General features: G+C 41.1%; 1 protein-coding gene across 2 annotated transcripts in view; it reads right to left on the reverse strand.

Annotated features, from left to right (window-relative positions):
- rapgef5a (Rap guanine nucleotide exchange factor (GEF) 5a) overlaps window positions 1–22627 on the reverse strand; it is a 48020-nt gene that overhangs the window by 7492 nt on the left and 17901 nt on the right. The window contains exons 6-16 of one of the 2 annotated variants that reach the window (XM_084918523.1): window positions 17800–17881; window positions 17615–17663; window positions 17394–17479; window positions 13903–14082; window positions 8277–8422; window positions 7220–7320; window positions 3976–4054; window positions 3730–3874; window positions 611–702; window positions 445–475; window positions 116–194 (exon numbers count right to left, since the gene is read on the reverse strand). In XM_084918523.1, coding sequence (XP_084774649.1) covers window positions 116–194; window positions 445–475; window positions 611–702; window positions 3730–3874; window positions 3976–4054; window positions 7220–7320; window positions 8277–8422; window positions 13903–14082; window positions 17394–17479; window positions 17615–17663; window positions 17800–17881 — 1070 coding nt within the window. The remainder of the gene's footprint in view (window positions 1–115; window positions 195–444; window positions 476–610; window positions 703–3729; window positions 3875–3975; window positions 4055–7219; window positions 7321–8276; window positions 8423–13902; window positions 14083–17393; window positions 17480–17614; window positions 17664–17799; window positions 17882–22627) is intronic. The other variant, XM_084918524.1, reaches the window with a different exon arrangement.

The following is a 22627-nucleotide window of genomic DNA, read 5'->3' on the forward strand; positions in this document are numbered from 1 at the left end:
AACACCATTTAAGCAATTTGCATGTGCAAACTCAAATTACACTCCACAACTGTAATTATGCGTAAATGTGTAGAGTTTGGGGCAGTGATTGTGTATGTCTGTGTCTGTTACTCACCCTCTCTGGTATCGGTCTGTGGACTGCGGAGCTGCAAACAGTTTTCCTTCAGACTCATATGCTGATACGTTTGTTTGCTCTGCGAGAAGAGCGGAGGACAAATGGAGATTTGAAATGCTTTATCTAGTCTGTGCTGGATGTTATTAGGCACTGATACCACCTATATTATCTCCATCAGCACCTGGTGTTATTTAACAATGCAAAAATACAGATCCTCCATCTGTTTTAGCTTGTTGTGGATAAGTCAGAGTAAGTACAGTGGCCAATGTGAGTCAATCTTTTTCTAAATATGTGACAGATTCTCTCTCATATCCATTTGTGTGTTATACCTTTTGGTTTGGAGGGCAGTCATCCACCGTGCTGCAAGAAACAAATAAAGAAACCAGTGAAGGAGTGAAGGAGGTTACGGGTAGTCAAAATATTTTAAAAAGAAGCACCGTTATAGGCAGACAGATGAGTTTACACATCATCACATGCTTCTTTAATGTCTCTTACTGCCTGCGACGCAGAAGTTTCTGAAACTCCTTCAGGTCTTTCTCCAATGTGGGGAACTCGTACAGATCTTCTAAAACACACCTGTACAGAGTCTGACAGACAGAGAAAGGAAATATTATTAAAATCCATGATCACATGATTCATGCTAAATACTTCTTGACTAATAGTAAAGGTTGTCTGACCCAGAAAAAAAAAATGAATGTGTGCTAACCTCACTCTATTGCACAGCAGGCATAAGAGCCAATCACAGCTTTTAGTGTGAGGAACATTTTATAAACACATGTATACAAAGACTGACCTCAATGCAACATAACAACCAGGATCACTCTGTGTAATAAACAGCTGTGTATGTGCCATAGTTATCTAAACTTAGCTGTACGTCAGAACACACTGATAAAAATATCTTATAGATATATAACCATATGTATTTTTGACCACTGATTTATTTCTGTTACTACTTTATGTTTATGTTATAAAAATACATTAAAAGATACAGTTATGAATCTGTGAGCAGTGAGGATTATTATTAACTATTATTATTATTATTATAATTGTTGCTGTCATCATTATTATTACTATTATTATTATCATTTGGTGTGTGTCGTCTGCACTGCCACTGTTCTCTGTCCACATTTGTATGTAGGCAGGTGTGTGTGTAGCTGTTTTCTGTGGCCAAGTTACACGGAACTTCAGGCCTGGTGTGTGTGGCCCTGCTTGAGGACTGGCCACACCTGAAGTCCTTGCCACACACCTCCTGATGATCTGGGCTCGTCGGGGGAGCTATTTAGGAGAGCAATGAAGCTTCCACCGGCGCGGGATTATTACTTTAGACTTCACGTCAGTCTTGTAGTTTAGTTGGAAAATCAGTGAGTGTATTCCTGCTTGGATTAAGTGTTTTAACGGCTGCCTCTATTGTTTTCCTCAGGAGGAGTGTGGGACGAGAGACAGCAGTGAGCACGGGGAGTGCAGAGACACAGGAGCAGAGAGCACTAAACTGGGACTTTTCGGGAAGAAGACACGACACGGGAGTAAAGGGAGAGCACGGGGATTTATTGCTTTTTTTGCACTGTAAATAAACGCACCGCTTGCAGTGAAGAGTCCTGCGTTCTGGGTCCTCCTTTCCCCACATCCCTACAGTTTGCCCTGGCAAACCATGACAGAATCCCCATAACCAAAGTTAACTTAATCAGATTGTCATGATTCATTTAGTCAAACCCCAAACTGCTTTATTTGTAATTGTTTTTTCAAAATACATGCTGTCTAATAAATATGGAAGCATCAGTTCAACATTTTACATTTATCTGTTACTTTATGTTGTACATTTAAACACTTTTTAAACCCAGATACTAAAGAGAAAAAGAAAATCTATAACCCATTCTGTGTCTGATACCTCAGCCTGTATTATCTGCTGATATTAATATCCATTACATATGTTTTTTTCACCTCTTCTAAATAACTTAGCTCTTCATAACACATTTGTCTGGATGCACATCAGAGCTAAAAATATCAATTGTATAAATATCAATTTTACTTTGACTACGTTGCCACACCAAAATCTTTGAATTCTGGTGTTTTAGGTCTCATTGCCACATGTGTATAAAAATCAAAACCCTAACCAGGCAGCCTGCCTTTACAAATATTTGTTTAAAAAAAAAATGTTTCGCTCTAAAGAGCTCAATGAATTTGAGCTCTTTAGAGCTCAAATTCTGTGATAGGATGTCACTGTCATAACAGGTCAGCTCATGAAATTCCCTCTCTCCTAGATACTCCACAATCAGCTCTAAGTGGTATTATAACAAACTGGAGGTGATTGGGAACGACAGCAACTCAATTACAGAACGGGGTCACCGAGTTCTGAAGCGCATAGTGTGTAAAAATTGACAACGCTCCGCTGACTCAGTAACTGCAGAGCTCTAAATCTCCTCTGGTGTTAACATCAACACAAAAATTGTGCACCGGGAGCTTCATGGCATGTGTTTCCATAGTTGAACTGTAGGTGTAATGTGTAGGTGGCGCAGCACAGACACCAATGCTGGGAATAGACTGCCACATTCCTAAACACATACATTCTGTTTAACTCCTTTACTTCCAGTGTGTAGTAGTACTTAAACCTATGCCTGGACATGCCACAGAATAAGTGACGCGACTGAATTAGCTCTCAGAACTTGCACGGATCCACACAAACGCACACGCATCTCCAGACGCCTCCTTATCGTTGTCATTGACCCACTGTAGCCTCCGGTCCCTATTCCCCTCTCGTTCCTCTGTTACTAGGCAACTATCACCTGGGTTACACACTCCATTTGAGATTATACCCATGCCAACCCTACCACTTTGGTTTCCATGGTAACCCGGCACCGAGCAATGGAGCCGTCAGGTTACGGAGGGACAAGTGATGTGCGAGTATATGTGTGTGCGTGTGGGTGTACACGTTTGATTGTGTTGTGTGTGTTTGTCTGTTTCCCCTTCGGTGTCAGAGACATCCCGAGTCGATGCAGCGAACCATGTGAAAATAACAAGAACGCAGACAGACACAAGCAGCATTTGTGAAGAAAAATGTGAGTTATGGGAGGTTATGTGACACTTAGGATTCTGTGTGTGTGCTTTCAATCACTACCATGCCCTGTGTGGATACCCATCCATACGTGATACAAATTGAAGAAGCTTCCAGATTATAATGTGGAATAAAGCATAATAATTGTACAATAATTGTCACTGTTATTTTGGATTCTTCTGTGAAGTCATACAAAACACATCTCACGATACATTCAGAAACTCCTGCATTTTATTATTTGCCAGAAGGATGAGATGAATCTAGTAAAGAAGGATTTGCTTGTGGGAGAAGGCAGGAACGCCGATCAGTTTATCGTCACACGCAGCAAGCGCACCCATGTGCACAAACACACATACACAAAGCTCCTTATCCTTTCTAAAAAGCACTTGATGTCCAGTCATGCAGAACTTAAGGAAGGACAACTTCATTTAGAAGACAGGGAGACAAATGAAGATGAATGAGCCTTTTGATATTCTTCAGCAATACATTTAAGAGAAGACAACACTGGATCACACTCAACATGTCTTTAAAACCATATAATCAGAAATAGTGAAGAAGGCCATACCTTCATGAAGCTCCTGACGTGCTCCTCTTCCTTTAGGAAATCCTTATAGAGTCTGCTCCAGTGGGAAACAAGCTGCAGTACTTTACGTTTCCTGAAGAGGGCATCTTTGCCCTCCTCCTGGCCCCTGCAGCGTGCGCTGCTATAGGTGACTGTGGTCAAGGAACAACAAAGGGGAATATGGAGTCTGCAAGTGTGTGTTAATATGACTGTGTTTGAATCAATGCATGGTTTTCCTTGTAAGGATATTGTCCCAGCAGGGCCTGACAGAGGTCATGAGTGGACATGAACACCAGATACGTTAACAGGAAATCATCCAGCAGCATTTCTGAAAAACAGAAAAAAACATTGTTAAAAATCTAAAATCTTTACTTGAAAAGTGATCCAAGATATGTTTTCTCCTTATCTGTGGGATTAAGATGTGGAAAGTATCTTATATTCTTCTATCCTTCAATTAACTTCTGATTTCCCCAGATGAGCAGCAGAAGTTAGTTTCACTTTAAAAATCAATTACAGCTTTTTAAGATACAAAAGAGAGGTCGAACAATAAATCTTCAAGCTTGAGCTCGATGCCCTATTTTCTTCTTTTACTTGCCCTTCGACTAGACTTAAAGGAGCAATAATCACATGTTACATGAACAGTGTCTCTTTATAGTGAGGAATCCAAAGATAATTATAACCCATTTCCACAGTTCCCAGCAAAGCATTTTTAACAGTACACATTTAATAATACTACTAATAATAATAATGATGATACAGATGGCTACATAGCAAACTACAACTCCAAACATTCACACTCTTCTCTTTCCACTCACATGGAGATCTCCCCCTTCCTGAGCCTGGTTCTGCCAGAGGTTTCTTCCTCTTAAAAGGAAGTTTTTCTTTCCCACCTACACAAAGTGCTCGATCATAGTCAGCTGTTTGACTGCTTAGAGTTTTCTCGAGAATACTGCAGTGTCTTTATCTTACAGTATAAACTGCCTTGAGACAACCATTTGCTGCATAATTAAACTTGGATTGACATTAATTTAAATATTCTGGAGTTTAAAGTTACTTTCTTATGTCACCAACCACTCCCACACAGTCCTGACGAAGCAGATTATACTTTCTTTATAATTTTACCCAAAGCTGCTTTTTACTAAATATTGAGCTATTTTTCTTTGTCAAGAGAATTTTTGATGTCTCACCACGTTTTTTGGGTCCCCAAGGGAAAATGTAAACAAACCTATGACAATGAGCAAGTCAGGCTTTTCTTCCTCTTGGCTCATTTTCCAAACAACTTCAAAAAAAAAAAAACCTACTCAAATTTATCAGAGTGGAGCGAACTAATGTGCAAGACAGAAGCCAAGAGTGTGTGTGAGACTCAGCAGGTGATCAATGGGTAAGAACCAAATATAAACAGCCCTCGTGGCAGATGGGTAATGAGCCATTGTTGGTGCTGTGAAGTTGCTCTGTGTGTGTGTGTGTGTGTGTGTGTGTGTGTGTGTGTGTGTGTGTGTGTGTGTGTGTGTGTGTGTGTGTGGTGTCAACTCTTTCCCTGGGAAAATGTGTGACCCACATATGACTCTGTCAGGCAGAGAGCAAAGAAATCAATTATAGAAGACCGAGCATAGGCTGAGGCATTAATATTTTATCAACGGCCTTTGCTTTAAAAATAAAAACACAACTCTTGAGAAATATTTTAAGCAGGTCTGACAGTACTTATCACTTTTTCAGAACCCTGTTAACTTACTTTCCCCACACTTCCTATTCAATCTGAGGAAGTGGAGCCCTTTCTTGACCATTTATCAGTTCTTTTCCTGTTTCCCACCCTCTGTCTCTCCATCCTAAAGTATCCCCATCTACCCCCTCCTCCACTCCACACACCCCCATTTTTCATTTTCTCCTTCTTAGCGATTACATTTCCCCCTGCTACTTCTCTCCTCCTACATTCACCCTCTCCCAGCTCTCTGTGATGATAAATATCCATTTTCATCTTCAACATATGCCCTCTGCGTTTACCCGCTGGCACACACAAAGTCAAACACATGCGCTCAGACACACACATAGCACCCTGATGAATAACTCACTGAGTTCTGACCTTGGGCACTTTATCTCTTGTGAGAGAGAAAGGGGTGGAAACAAGAAGAGAGAGAAACTGTGTGTGTGCTGAACTAATCGCACTAATCTGCTGCTGTGTTTTTGTTGCGTCTGTGTTCTCTTTGTGCGTGCACGGTGCACGGTGAGGGGTGTTTGGGGTAATCGCTGCGGAAGCGTGTTTGAGCCTGTTCAACATGCTGCACCGTTAAGCCACCTAAAACGGCATACTGATGCATTCAGTCACACACACACGCATACACACACATACACATATGTGCTTATTCAGGAAACACCAACCATAAAGCAAAGGTAGACATGGACACACACACAGATGGGGAGAAGATGAAGATAAATTTTGCATTCCCACTTCCTCCTTTCCCTGTGTTGTCATAAAAAAAGCAAGTGTTTTCTCATTTTCACTAAATAAATATCAGACAGAGCTCCTCCACAAAGACCATCTCAGTCCTCTCTTGCTCTCCTTCTCTCTCTCCCACATTTATCTCTCCGTCTTTCTTCGTTTGCTTCCTGCAATTCAGTGAGATGGCTCCCTGTGGACTGTTGGGAACTGGTGGTGCTGAGGGGGCTGATGCATAAAGGAGCCTTGTCTAGAATAGATGCTAACAGACAAGTGCAGGGTTTTATAAAATGAATGCCGGGACCCAGACCTCCCTCTGTGATTAAAGCATTATTATAGTGGACCTGGGATCTGTGATGGCTCTGAAATGTAATTAGAAGGAAAGAAGTCAAGACCCATTGATATTTAAGAATGACAATTTTTCACCATGATTTTAGTGCTTTCTAAATTCAAATATGATAAAAGATTAACTAATTACATCAAGGATTGCTATGATTTCCTGAGTAAAAGATTACTGTGCTATAAAACAATCCATAATGTAATAAGCTAGACTTAAGGTTTGTGTAAATGTGACATGACGGTTAACACTGAAATCATTTGCGGCACAACTGCCTAAAGCACCCCGTGGCAATCATTTCACAAACCCATTAGAGCATTTAACCTCCTGAATGCTCCTCATATTTGTGGCCACTGACATGGCTGAATGAATGCACATACACGCACACCTGGATATGGTTTGAGGGCTGACTCATGCAGCCACACACAGGCTCAAACACAGCAGGGAAATGCTCATACCTCACAGGTCTGACCCAACTTCGGGGAAATTAAAAGAGACAGAGATCGGGGCTGGGTTGTGTTGTAACTTGTGCAGCTGGGAAACAAAGTCCTTGGCAAGAGGTGTGGGCCTCATTTAACACAAGATACTAAGACTTACAATTAAACTCTACACCTTTACATTTATGCCATGATGTAGATGGTTCTTCACAAAGACATGCCTCTGACTACAGCTTCAAGGACAATCAAATGTGTGTTTGCGTGTTTACATGTCTCCAAACTCACCGCTCTCCTTGTTCTCTGGTGCCCCTCTTTGGTCATCCAATCGTAGGTCACTTAGCAGATGCTCCAAAATCTTAAGCGGCGTTCCGGACACCACCACATACCTGTAAGATGAAGAGTTGCAGTAATCTTCCTCACTATAGCAAGAGGACCAAGTACCACTTGTGTTCCTCCACCCTGCCACCCTGCCTTCGTCCATATTCTCCTCCGCGTCGTCGTCATCAATGTAGCGAAAATGGGGAACATTAAATGCAAACATCTCTGACTTGCTTCCATCATCATCATCATGACTGCTATCCTCCTCTTCATCGTCATCGTCTTCATCACTGTCTTCATCTAAATCCTCCTCTGCCTCTGCAAGCGTGACTAGCTCAGAGGTCATCTTCATATCTAAACTGTTCCCAGTTCAGCCCTTTAAGGGTCGCTCATTCTGGATGCAAACTGCTCTGCTGTCTGCTCCTGTCAGCCGAGAGCTCCAGAGATTGAAACCCTCTCTCTGACAGCTCCTACAGTAACTCTGACAGAGAACCAACGTCTACGGAAAACACTGAAAACTGCTTACACACACATACACATACACCCACTTAACCTGCCTGTCACTGACACTCCCTGCATTGTGCCTTAGGTCAAAGACTGTGGTATGTTGTGCTATGTGTATTCAAGTCAAAGAAATCAACTTCGAAGAACTGCACTTGGAAAGGAACACAGATGTGTAATTATACGTACAGTATAAGATCCTAAAACACACTGATATATGGAAGGAAGTAAACCAGTCTTATGTGATCTATTTTCCTCTTCCAGCTGAAAACAAAAAGCCATTCTCTCCTTCCTGCACTCTGCCAGAAGCCAAAGCATACATTATCCTAGACAAACACACACACGCCCACACAATTTTGACAGCCCTACTGATATTCTGCTTGCATATGCAAAAGTGTGTGTCTGCAACTTGATATCCCAAAGAAAAAAACTAAAAACCCAAAAGAGACAGGAGGGCTATGATTATGTTTTCATTGCCATTGTTAGTCTGGAGGGCCCTCATTATGCAGGAGGAGGGACCAACCTCTTGTCGCAATCCTCCTCTCTGGACCCGCCCCCGGACGATGTTGGTGAGGGCCTGTCCGATGGCGATGTCACTGATGATGTCACTCTCCGCAACACCAATACATCCCGACCTCTCTCCTTTAGACAAACCCTTCCTACCGCCTCCTAAAAGAGAAAATTTGAGAAAAATATAACACACAGTCAGGCAAGGACAAAACCGCTGGAAGGCAATTAAAGGAGTAGATGCAAGATTTCAGACAGAACAGAACAATACGACGCATCCCATGTGACTTTCTTACGTACTCTGTAGTGGATTTGAACACTCTTTGTGGTTTTTGCCAACTTTGTTTATTTCCCATCTGCTTTTACCAAACATTTAAGCAAATCAACTGCCTCCTTTAGCTTATAACTGTGGTCTCTACGTGGTGTTCAATAAATAATATAAAATTAAAGCAAAGGATGCATTTAAAACAGTAATTATATAAAATATGGTTTGTGTGATTCTATTAAAGAAAGCAGCTAGCATGCAATTCTAGTTTTTGTAAACCTCTCAGATATTGCCCTTATTATGCGTTTCTCCAACACATAAGCAAACTCACACCTCAGTTTTAATCCACACTTTTAGACACTGCCTGTGTTGGCAGCATCAAACGGACGGATTGCATTTCCTCTGCCTTTGGAAAGATTTCAAGAATTATATTACAATGAGGACATCTATGAATGTCAGCTTTAAATGATCTCCGGCTCCTTAAATGTGCAGCAACTTGATCCATGACTCTGATACACGCACACAAACACACAGACACACGCTCCTGCTATGATGGTGCAGTGTATCAGTAACAGAGCTCCAGGTGAACAAAGGAGCACAATAAGAAAGAGCCTGAGGAGAAGAGAGAAAAGCAGAGGAGAGAGAGAGAGATCAAAGGAGCAGGAGAGCAGAGATAGATAAAGAAGCGACGTCTCTCCTCCAGATGCTCGCTGCAGTCTCTGTCCCAGCCAGAAGGACTGAGCAGCAGTCACAACTGACACAGAGAGTCAGTGCAAGGCTGTTTTTTCTCTTTAGCTGGCCATAAAATTAACAATTTAGATGGAACATTTCCACTGCCTGATAAAAAGAAACCAAACCTCTGAAAACAACACTAACCAGATTTTAAAAAAATGTGCTACGCTTCATAAAAGTGTGAACAACGCATTAGATAGTAACTGCTTTTGCAACGATCTGTGTCTAAAGTGAAAATATAGAGATTTCTGCTGAAGCTGATTGAGATCACAAACACACACATACCTGTATAACATTTAGAAAAAAAAAACTGAGACAAGTTTGCAGAGAGCAGAGAGCAACACACACACACATACACCATCTCTGGTATTGTACGATGAAAAGGATCAGTCTGATCCCAAGAGACAGCAGTTGGGATCTGACTTGTGTCAGACAAAACAATATGCCCAAAGTGGTGTGTGTGTGTAGAGGTGTGTGTGTGCAGACATGTTTCAGTGATTCATATTCTATGGGAGTGTGACACAGATGTGCAGCAGCAGCCATCACATCCAGTGTGCTGTAGCGTGTCTAATTCTTTTTCTAAAGGAATGATAATTGCTGGTTGATTTACACCCCTCCAACATGTTAGAATAGTAGACTCTATCAGGCTGATCACCTGAACAGTTATTCAACCATTAAGTGTTACCTTAAGACCTTCCAAAACACAGCAAAGTAATAACTTTGATATAATTATTCTATACAGAAGAAACTTGAGCACCACCCCCTAACTCTTGTCAGGCTCAAAACATTCATACCAAAATAGCAAGGAATGCAACTGTGAAATCCCCTAGGGCTAAACTTTATCTAAATTTGGAGATAAACACAAACACTAAACTAAGCTGAATTCACAGACCTGAAAAGCAGACAAAAACACCATCCACCTGTAGAGAACAGGGACTTTCATAAAAGGACATAGTCCTAATGACATGATGTTTAATTTCCTCTATAACATGCTAAAAATAATCATACAGAAGGGTTAACAACACAGAAATGCAAACAGGATATTAGCAAAGCAGTGACAGCTCATCTGACAAACCATCATTAATCACATTATGGCCTGGCACAGACACCACGCCCAGCGACCCTGATCTGGTGCCGAGATAACAAGTTTGGTGGCCTAAGGGTCTAAAGGGGACACGGCACTGAACAGAGACTGGGATCGGCTTTATCACGAGTCTCCCTTCTCTATCTCTGTTGACTCTTCCTGTCACTCTACACCATCAGATATATAATAAAGTGCTCTAGAAATACACTTGAAAAAACACACCCATTATGTAACCAATTACAACTACTGTAAAAACAAAGGAGAAGAAAATGTTCTGCCTTCCTGATTCAGTAGCAAGCTGTTGATCTTTCCGACAACACTTACATTCTTTACACAGATGCCAAGAAAAACAACTCTGAGCCAAGAATGGAGGAAGGCAGTGAGACAACACAAACACACTCAAGATCAAAAATCTTTCAGAAAATGCAGCAAAGTAAAACTTGCAGCAGTAACACTATGACAATTAGTAACATGCACGCAACACCTCACATACGCTTGTACGTCGTAAGAATAAAGTGCAAACAGCAAAATGCGAAAAAAAAAAAAAGCGTTTAATGTAGCCATGGAAAAGACTCAGAGGCATGAAAAAGTAAAACTATCCAAAAGGGCACTTGTGGAGAGGAGGGGTCAGAAAGTTATGCAATAGAAAAAGACAGTGAGAACAAAAAAGAAACGATAGATGAAAGGCAAGAGCCTGGGAAGTAAAGTGAGGGAGACAGAGGAGTGTGGGAGAAAGCAACATTTACAAAAGACAAAAAACAGAAACATTTTAATCAAGCTGCCATGCGTTTTAGCAAAACATCTGATATGAAAGGAAAAAAAGGGGATTTCAGGCAGTTACACATCAATGACAAAGAGAGAGCTTTCCAAATAAATAATGGATCTGTTTCAATGCCTCCTTACTTTACTGACTCCCAATAACACCAACATATCAACCTCTAATGTATAGACTAAAAAAACTGTAGGTAAAAACTGTGGGTATGACATTTCTGAAATGTCTCAAAGGCATGAAAAAAAGAGCTTCTGACATTTCTTTAGACAGTCACTTGTTCTCTGCTAACAGGTGTATCGGTCCGTTTCTTCCTGTTCTTGTTGCTCCTTCCTCAAGCCATTTGTACTTCCAGCTCTCCTGCGTTCACCCAATTTTTCCTGTCCCCCCGCTCCCTCGCCCCCTGTCTGTCTCCAAATTGTGCAGACTTCATGCTTGAAAGGTTTGAGAAGTCGAAACAGAAAAGAGAAAGCTCAGAAACCTGGGGACATGCTGCACTCGTCACAGGGTCAAAGAGTTCAATCTGAGTGTGAAAAATGAAGGATATATTTATTATATATATATTCAGCTTTGTACAGGATTTGAAAGTCTCTTTTACCCTCACTGTTTCTATCAGTTAGTCACACACAGACACACAGCATGACGTAACATTCTCAGGAAAGGTGGATGCCCATGCAAAGCCTAAAGGAAGCACTCTCTGTTCCTTTCCTGTTCCTACTAATGTATGTGTGTGTCAACACTGACCAAGCCATATCTTTGTTATGATAGCTCTGTGCCTGATTCCTGGAAATAATGGATAAGAGTATAACACACAATGCTTTTAAGTCAGCAGCACACAGATGGTATGTGCAACCACACATAGTGGGACATAAAGCATTAATCCCAAAACCTGCCCAGTGTGTAGTGCATGGTGTAACACTGAAGAACCCTTTGTGTAGGTGGACCTCTCGAAACTTCTAATGCTGATTAAATGTGGAAGAGTAACAAAAATGCAAGTCAGAAATGACTGTTGAGAAATGGAAAAACCCAAAGCAATGCAATGACACAGGAGTTAAATCACTATGGAAACAGCCCACACTGGTTTGTCAGAGCTTATCTGTCACAAAAAAAAAAGAAAATCACCATGACAACCCAGTAAAAGGAGAATGGTTTCTGTTGTGTATCGAGCTGGTCGTCTAGCTTTGGTTTCTGCTAAATTCTGCAGCCTGAGCTGAGCGATGAGCTGAAACAATAACACCTACGAATAAAAGGCCAACTGAGTTAAATCAGGGCTGCAAAGCATCTTTGTTTCAAAAGATGTTTTTAATAATTTATTATGTTGTGTGGCTCAAAACTGACACACGTCTTGGTCAAATGCAGTTTAAACTGCTTGCACTGTAGTGCTATACAGCAACACCTGGGGATGTCACACCACACTTTTATGCTATAATATTAAAGGCATGGATAAATCAAATAAGAAATGTGGCCAGTAATGCACCTTACACTACTTGTGTTCTGGTATATGAACAAGTGCACTTTTCTTTTCAACAAGATTTTGTCGATAAGGCGCCTTAAATATAAATTATACTTTGTAGAGAAAAAATGCTTTCAGTGCTGATGCGTCATTTATGTAAAGAAATCTACACACAGCCAGGCTGCTTTGAATTTCTGTTTGACATCCTGGAATAACCAAACAGTGTTCTGTTTACTCTGACAAAGTAAAAAATGGGCACGACTGCAGGATCAATAAACTACATTAACTTAAAGCTATACTTGCTCAGATTTATGTTACATGAGATAAATCCTTCAAGAGTCTAAATACAGATATAATGATATTTATACCTAAATGTTTAGAGCATAATGATTAGATTGGAGTCTAGTTGATCTCTCTTTTGCATCCCTCCTCTAATATATAAGATGATAAAATACAGTATATTTTTATTGTGTACATTTTCAAGAAATGAAACTAGATTTATGCACACTTTAGAAAATCCTTAAGGCTGGGCTTCAGTCAGACTCACACAGACACACAACCACGGTGATGCAGGGTGAAATGTGACTGCATTTCCTTCATTTCCGGCCCTCAGGTGTACTGTAGAGCAGGATTATACAGTACAACACTTCACTAACACCCCGCTCATTATCAGCCCACTCTGACTCAGCCTGCCACAGGGCAAGCAGCACATGAACATACACATGCAAGCGCCCACGAATGATTATAAGCTCTAGCCAGCAAACTGACACACACACACATCTACACGCACACACACAGTACTTGACAGCGTGTAAAAAGAGTATGAGATCACGATGCACTAAGCCATTATTAACACCCACTTTAGATGAGCTACAGAACTGGTGTATGTTTAAAGTAAAGTGATCTGAATGAAGCCGAGCTCTGGGCATCTTCAGTGATAACCTTAGTTGGCATGTGCATGTCAGTGCAGAATTGTGCCCTCATGTACTGAGAAAAGGTCTAAAAAGGCCAGGCGTGCTGGAAAATACATGCATGCATGCGTGCCTATCCCTTAGCTGGACAGAACCACCAATAATGATGGTGCTGAGGAGGATTTACTCGCATGATCCCTGACCTGAATCCATGAGTAACTCTGACCTGAGGTGTGTGTGCCTGCTTAAAAATGATGACAGTAATGACAACATTAACCGCATGACGTCCATTACTCTCCACTCACACTAAGCGTGCAGCCACAACTCTGTCTGCAGATTACATGGTAAGAGTTCACAAGACAACGTCAGCAGTCCTGCCGATACTATAAGATGTACTATAATATCAAACTATAGCACTCTCTACTCACCGCCTGGTTCCTGTCGGGTAGACGGTAGTTGTGGTTCTGCAGCAGCCGACAGCCGTCTTTGGCCAGCCGCTGCACGGCCTCCAGCCCCAGCCGGCTGGTTAGCTCCTCGCGGCCGCACACGGTGCCCATCCCTCCGCCGCCGCTGCTGCTGCTGTCCCGCAAAGCACACACACCTCCCAGCTGCAACGCAGGAGGCATGAAGACATATCTCAGCCCGCAGTCCCAAGACATTGTAGAAACACTCAGAGTATGTTTGAGGAATGGAGGTCAACAAAGTTTGGTCATAATCCAGAAACACACAAGGAGAAGTTTTCTGTTGCCCCTATATATCCATGTGAGTAGGATAAGAAAATGTGGTAATCCTAGCTCTCTCTATCTAATCTTGTTCTCCCTGTTATTATTACTTGTCTCTTTATTCTTTTCTATCTATTACAGTCACTAATTCCTTTTTATCTACTGAACTTCTCTTTGTCTCAGTCTGACTGCTCTGTGTCAGAGGATCTGGTGGAGAAGGAATGAGAGTGTGTGATTAGTAGTATAAGTGGGCGGGAGTGGGTGTCTGTGTGAGAATAGTGTGCTAGGGTGCAAGTGTGGTGTCTGTCTCCTCCCCTCTATAGTCAGTACAGAAATCTGCTACTGTCCTGGTAGTCTAGCTGAGGCAGATGAAATAAGAAAGTGGATAAAAAGGATAAAAAATGGCCTTAAAAAAGGAAAACGAAACAGGAACACATTTCCCTGAAATAGCTCAAGGATTCTGGAGAAACCAGTGCTTTTGTCCCTAGATATACCTGACAATAGAAAACATTACTGTGTGAGTGTGCTCCCCAGGGTGCTAGTATGATGGTTATCACCAGTGGCTGGTAGCCTGGTCTGTTTATTTTCCTTGGAAGAGAGATAGAAAGGGGAGGGGGGGGGGATGTTTCATTTGGCTGGGGGTGGGTGGGTATCCTTTCCTGTGGGCTCAACTATCCCACGGTGCCATGTTCCAATAGAGGGTAACACACACCCCTGCAGAACATCGCTCATTTTTGTTTACTAGGAAAACACCCCCCCCTTCCCCCAATGGCACCACTTATCTGGCAGAATAGCCACGTACACATAGACATTATATCACAACCCCTGTGCCATGTCCCTTACTACTTCCTGCAAACCTGCTTTCAGCTTCCTGTCAACGACACACCAAGATAAAACGCTGACAAATGTGTGTACTTGAATTGTCCGCCTGTTTCTTTGATTTGCTTTAATTTTTCTATGATCTTCAAGTGTTTAAGCTAAATTAGAAAGCACCATATTTCAGAGCCTTTTGAGTTTAACAAAATATCTGCATAGGTTTAAAAAAAATTGTACGCCAAAGGAAATGAAAGTTGAAATTCACATTGTTATCCTATACGTTTTGCAGTTGTACTTGTTTATTAACATGCAACACCTATGTTACCACTACAGTCTGCAGCAGCTCCTAAACAGCTCCTGCAGGATCAGTGTAATGTCTGGATCAGATTCACTATTCGCTGTATCCACCTGGGTTGCATAGCAGTTTCCACAGCATTCACGACTGTACCAACACAGTGAGGAGTCCTACATCATTTACTTGTAAATGTACATTAGTGCCTATATTCATTTGCAAATGACTCTAATTCATTTAAATTATGCACTTCATTTGTTGCTGGTAATTAAAGCAAAACTAGTTTAATGCGTTTGTAGTCAGTGAGAGGCAGAATGAGGAATGAGAGTGGAGAAGACGATTCCTCGTTAAGAACAGCTCTACTTCGAAGCGGCTGGATTCACAATGTGTTTGGGCTCATTTGGATATTTTCTCTTTTTCCTCGGCCAACAAAACAAATCTGAAAATTTGAGCTTGTCTCATAAATAGCTTACTATGTTAGCCAGAACTCACTTCCAAGCTGCCAAAATCCAGATAACACGACATATTCAAACAAAATAACACTGTGCAGTTAGACTTTGTGGATTGATATTTAAAAGGAGGGATCAAGAGAGTAAAAAGAACGTGTCACTGTCAATTAGCTTTTCAGTATATGTGAAATATAAAAATCCACAGAGGAGCAACAACTGAGCAACAACAGCACAACACAAACACATACCAACAACATCCAGTGAACTGAACAGGTTATAATAGAATTGCTGCAGTCAGAAGCAAAATATAAATATGTTTAAACATATATGTTTTACTCTTTAAAGAATACTTTATCTGCTTTAGACCTCTACATTTTTTCAAATTGATCATCATTTACACTGAAAATAATAGAGACATCTAACACATCACAAGGCATCACAACAAGCTGAAGTGTGACGAGCCAAAAACCAAAAAGTAAAGTGATCCGTTGGCTCTGTGTACATCTAGGAGGGATGGCTCAATGCAAAGTGCCTTTTTCCTATGATGAAGCATTTCTGTCTTGACTGCAGTAGTCTCCTCCAGGAGGTCTCTATGCATGGGGCACTAAATGATTATCTGACTACCAATATTACAAGCCTACTATGCTACGGCCTTTGCAGTCACCCCAGATCATCCCACCTAGGAGAGGCTTAGGACCAAGGTGTCAAGCTAATGTATTTTTAGCATTTGAGAGACACAAATTTCATTATGAGAGGGTGAACAGCTCACCATGCACTTTCACGTGCCCTTAAATTGTTGTGACCACACAAACTAGTTGTATCAAACTGTACTATCCACAAACTACACTTGCATCCTCCAGGCAGACTTGACAACAACTATTTCTTTGTGATCCATGTGCATGTCTTCAAGCACGTATAAGCCTAGCCTTAGACAGTGCTCTAAACCACCATCATCAAATTACCAACTAGGGAATAACCTTCAGAAGAATGCTAAAAAGCACTGAAGCTATTCTAGTGTTGCATGATGACCCAGCACCTCACTACGACGCTATATGGATATTCCTTTAATCTGCCACCCATCCGTACACATTACTATATGTGTGCAATTGTGTTTAAAAGCTGTTCTTCCTCCTGTTTTCCTGCTCTTTCTTCATTTCTCCGGTGTATCCACCGAATTAATAATTCATAGAGAGAAAGTTCTGGCTCTACATAGTTGGGACCAAACAGATCTCCCTCTGCACTTTGCTATGACCCTGTTTTCTACATTCAACCCCATGTGTACCCCCTACATAAATTCAACCTGCAACCTTTAAGAGACAAAGATAGATCGAGCAAAACAATGATCATTTTTATCTCTTCATGTTGGAGGGGATCTGTGTTTGAGTTGAGACTTTGTATTGCTGCATTAGGGTTGAAAGAGCTACTAGAATGTGTTAACTGTGCCCTATTTAGACACTGAAATAGCTTCTTAACAGTAATGCAACAAGAACGCAAACTGATTCGGCTGTAGGCCTACTTCAGGCAAGTGCAAACTGTCGAAGGAGCAGATTCCTTTTTTAAATGAAAGGAACTTTGAAAAATTAATTGAAGGACAAGACTATGGTTAAAAGAAAACAAGGGGGGTTAGAGACGGTTTTTACTGTGTGTGTTACCGGACTGCTCTCCTCGCTGGGCGTTCGAGGCTCCTGGTGGCTCGACTCTGCTGTCTCAGAGTCCTGCTCTGACACTGTAACCAATCAAACAGCAGCACATTAACACGTTTCTTCTTACGACATGACATTGTCCTTTTCATTCTGTCTTCTCACTGTGGAAACATTGAAAAGGTAACACACACACATACGCATCAACTAAATGTACTTACAAGCTTTACGTGTCTTTCGCGCAAGAGCAGCCGCCAACTCACTTTGCACCTATAAGAAAGAAGACTGAAGATGTTAGACCACAAAAACATACACAAACACATCTGGTGAACTATAACATAATCCAGTTTTCATCTAACGTTTATCTCATTAGATGATGATGCTGTATTGACCCTGCCACACTGACCGTAGAAGTGAGTCTCTCAAGAGCTTTCATCTGAAGAATCTCACTGCAGATGTCCCTGTTGCCTTCAGAGTCTTCCTCTGACCTTGGAGAGACAGAAACACCTTTACTGGTAACTAACTGGTTCGTAAAATTTTAATAAAACACCCCACAATGACAAAAGTTTCTTTTTAAAGTCCTCACTACACTGCCCCCTGGTTTAATAAGAAAGAACTACAGCCAGATCCAAATTGGTTCTATTCGTCTGAATAGCAGCGATGTTGGTACATCACCACTTTCCCATTTAATAAATTAAATAAGCTGACTTTGTTGTGGTGGAACCTTATTATAATTTTACAGTGACTTCATTAAGGTGGCACAACAAGTTCTCAAACACCAACCGATGAGAAATCTCATTGTAAAATATCGTGAAAGTGCACAAGACTTTTTCGTGACTTTGTTTTACCTGTATTCAAAGTTGCCAATTACAATTAAATAGAAGTTTTGACATAATTGTTCTATAAAGCTGATTATGAATGCTAAACATTTTTAATGAAAATTAAATGAAAACATGACTGCTAAGGTGAAATCACGGGGAAAATCTTATTCCCTAAAGTTGTACCGGCCCATCTGAGTTATCATCCTGTGTTTATAGTTCCTCAGGGCCTGCATGGTTTTTTATTAGGAACTTCTCATCGGCCCTTTCTCTTTTTCATGTGGTTTATGCAAAACAGCTCGGAGACACACCCTTCTGTTGAAGTTAAAGTGGCCTAGTTTGTGTGCGTGTAGGTACTGGCAGTGAGTACATCGGATCACAATTCATATAGATGTGCAGCTCTTGTTGAATTTTTTTTTTCTAAAAGTGCTCTGTGAATATATTTAGGTTTAACTTCATTTGTGTGTGTGTGTGTGTGTGTGTGTGTGTGTGTGTGTGTGTGTGTGTGTGTGTGTGTGTGTGTGTGTGTGTGTGTGTGTGTTTTGGGTAAACAGGCGGTTGTTTGGGGGTAAACTCTGCAGTATAACTCAGTAATAATACAAGATTGCACTGAGTTTGCCTTCAGTGGCGACACACTGCACCCGAGGGCCTCTCATCTAATATGTTCTCTTACAAAACCACTGTTTGGATTGGTCTCCCACATACTGCCTCACCCCCACATGACACACACATATATTCTCCCTGCCTCTAGCACACACACACACACACTCACGCACGTACACACACATGCCACAATTTGCATACAATTTGGATTTTATCAACAGGTGCCGTAGGCACTTGTAATAGTTGTAGAGGAAAGAAGATGAAGCCCTGTGTGGCTGTGTGTGTGTGTGCATTTGTGCTTGTGTGTGTGTCTACACTGTAATCTGATAAGAGAACGGTGGATGCAGAAGCAGGAGAGATGGTGATAACGCATAGCCTTCAGCCTGACACTTGGCAGGCAGGACATCAGATGCCTGGAAGGAGTGAAAACCTTTCCTTATAGCTTAATTGGTCAGAATTACTAGTTTCTGTTAACAAACTCAGTGGAACAATAGGAGCAAATTATTCATTTTTGTTTGTTTCATACTTTACATTTTTATTACCCATCAAATCTAGAAGCCCATTACAAAACAAAGTCTATTCTGAGCCATGATAAATGCTAAATTTATTCCAAACAGCGTCCTTAATTTTGTTTGCTGTTGTTCATTTGGTACTTTGGTGACTCACCATGAGCCTGAATGCACCAGAGCTGAAAACGAGGTGCAGTAGGAGGTGTGTCACCGGTCATTAAACAACACAAAGCAGAAATTGATACGAGATTATGATGATGGGTCACCTCCTTGTTCAAATTGTATCAGAGTGCACGGCACAAAGAGCAGTCATGTTTTTTGCCAAAACACATCATTGACACAGAGTTCTTCAGTCAGAATAATACAACTACATAACGTAGACACTGCGCACACGCATGTAGCCATGATCTGAATTTTTCCAGTCTAACAACGAAATAAAGGCTTTTTAACGGACTGCGACAGACTGAGTGTGAATCGTAAGGAGGACGTGTTCTCTGGAATAACCTCCTCTCTAGCTAAAACCCTTCGCTATTCTGCTAGACTGGCTTTTTTGGCTTTACTCGCCTCCCTTTTAAAATAGAGAGGGCTATAGATCGTCTAGTGTAGTACCAGAGGACTATGCAAAGCAAGCAAGTACGTTTTCCCCTCTCAGGCAAACGGTGGCATATTTTAGCTCCTGGCAAGTCTGCCTCTCCTGCACAATGCAGAGAACAGCGTTTTTCCACAGACGGGGAAACCAGCAAAATAATTGTTATTGACAAACACCTCATACATCAAAGTGTGTATATGGACTACGGGTTACAGTATATGAAATGCACAGTGTCATGCAGGATAAGAAAGGGATCCAGTGTCTAATAAATTATTATTTTTGAAACATTTCCTCCTTTTGTCACTTTTAGTGTTGCTTGTGATCTCAACTTATTAACTTTTTGAGCAGTTGACACAATATTGTGTAAATTGTTAAACTACTGTAGTGTAGATTGAGTTGTACTGCACTCCATAATATTCAAAATGTAATGTTTAGTTTAAATCCTTAAATGTAAATGTAGCAGAGCTTATTATACTGAGTTATGTCACACTGGGAAGATGCTCATATGCATGTCGCTGTGTCAAGGGATTTGGCAGCTGTATGCAGTTGATATTCAGTGCATGAGATATATTGATGCATCTAGAGTACCCAAGACATTTCTATATAAGCAAGATTTACTCTTTATGTAATGTGAGGTAAAGCGTTTGGAAAAAGAATGATGCCAATCTCAATTTTTTTAATTGCTGTTGTCAAAAAAAGCTCATTAAATGAAAACTTCACTGACTTAATCAAAGAAAGATTCTTGTATGACGATATTGGTTTCGCTCATGTCGCAAGTTTAAACTTGCTATCTGCCTGAAACCATGACATTCCTGTCAATTTATAACAGCGAAAACTAACAATGAACTGACAAATCTCAGTGATGAAAATGTGCCTGAGAGCGTGTCATGTTGCTGAGACGCAGAGGTCCTTGGAGACAGAGTGACAGTGTTGGCGTTAACTGAATAATATTGAATGAAAGTAGTAAACCTCTTCTACACATGATGCACCAGAGCAAGCCCATTTAATTAGAGACGTGTCCTTCTTTTGCTTTACTGAAGCAGCAATCACTCAATGGTCAGCTCAGGCTGTGCAGCCAGTATCGTTTTAATTGTTCGCTTGTTAGATTAAACGGTAAGACACATGACGCAACGGTTCATGGGAGACAGTCACACCAGACTGCAATTTAAATTTTGCTGCAGCATCTTTTTTTAAATATGCATTATGTAATGTTAGGTGATGTTTTATTACAGTTACAAAGAGAATCAATATCAACTGAGTCATATATTTAACAATTCATCAGCTCACTTTGAAGCAACTAGTAGAGTAACGTCAGCTATTTTCGACAACGGCTACAAATATTCTCTAAGAGGGGCAGAGGATGTAAGAAAGAGAGAAAGACAGAGAGAAATAGCCTGCAGAGAAATGACGCGACAGTCAAAGACAGACACAAAGCAACAGAGTCAAAGTAGCAGTGCGAGAATCCTGAATGGAAAATCTCATTTTTATCTGGTCTATAAAAACGAAATTGCTTCATTTTATTCAGATGCAGTTTTGTAAAGAAAATCTACAATCTATTTGAGCCAATATGGCACTACATCCATATTGATTCTTAGGATATTTACAGTCTTTTAAATATAAACGAGTGATTCAGCATGTTAAATATGCAATAAATTATATATTTCTTTTTCTTTCTCAAATCAAATTTATAAACTCTTCCAGCACCTGGTAGGAGTCTGAGTGCACATGTCGTGCATTATTATGTATAGAAAATAACCGTACCTACAATGCAATACATGATAGTCACATTCAAATATGACATTCAATTCCCCCGGACTGTCTTTTTGTCTCTCTAGTGTCTCTAAATGCACCTTTTGATGTTGTTACTCAGAATTTCCTTGGCACGTTCCCTTGTTCCTTCGCACAAACACACACTGGTCCCTGCTTTTGTCTGACTGACACATCGAGTTCGGTAGCAGCCTCGACAGGAACCCCACACACGGAGCAACAAAGCAGGGAACTCTGGATGACACCGCTCTGCATGTTTGTTTCTGTATGCGTAAGCGTGCATCAGAGCTCATCTCGCATATTTGAGCGATCGCATCATGCATCAGCTTGTGTGCAAAGGCGAAGGCTCATTTTTTTCTAGGGCTGCGGAGGTGTGTGCGCCAGCAACTGGATGCGTCTCTCACATAAGCAGATTGGGGATTTGAAACAGTGAATAGAGATTAAGTTCCTTGTTGGGATTTGAGGAAAATCTTGGACAGCGTGTGTATTTGAGTTGCAAGGTCAGATATGTACTTGCAAGGATTGCAACATTTCCGCCAAGTCAAACACAGTCACATGTCTCTTTGCACAGTACATCAAATAGACAAATGGCCTCAATCCCTAATATAAACCGGAAGCCTGTCGCTTCAGCTTTGATATTTTATTAGTGCAACAAGCTTCCACTTCAGGTCAGTGGAGCTGTGGTATCTGTCACTAAGATTCTAGCAACAGATCCTTTAAGTCCTGTAAGTTGTGAGGTGGGGGTCCCCATGGATCGGGCACGTTTGTCCCATATGGTTACCGAGCAGAACATTGCCCGAAGCTTCACACTGCCTCCGTGTGCATCCTGTTGCCAGGACGCACACGTACCCGGCCATCCACATGATTCATCAAACCAGGCCACTTTCTTTCGTTGCCTAGTTCTGATGTTCACACGCCCATTGTTGGCACTTTCAAACTGAGGACAGG

Source organism: Perissodus microlepis, chromosome 22, assembly GCF_051167445.1.
Source record: "Perissodus microlepis isolate ML-2025 ecotype Zambia chromosome 22, ASM5116744v1, whole genome shotgun sequence".
Classification (NCBI taxonomy): domain Eukaryota; kingdom Metazoa; phylum Chordata; class Actinopteri; order Cichliformes; family Cichlidae; genus Perissodus; species Perissodus microlepis.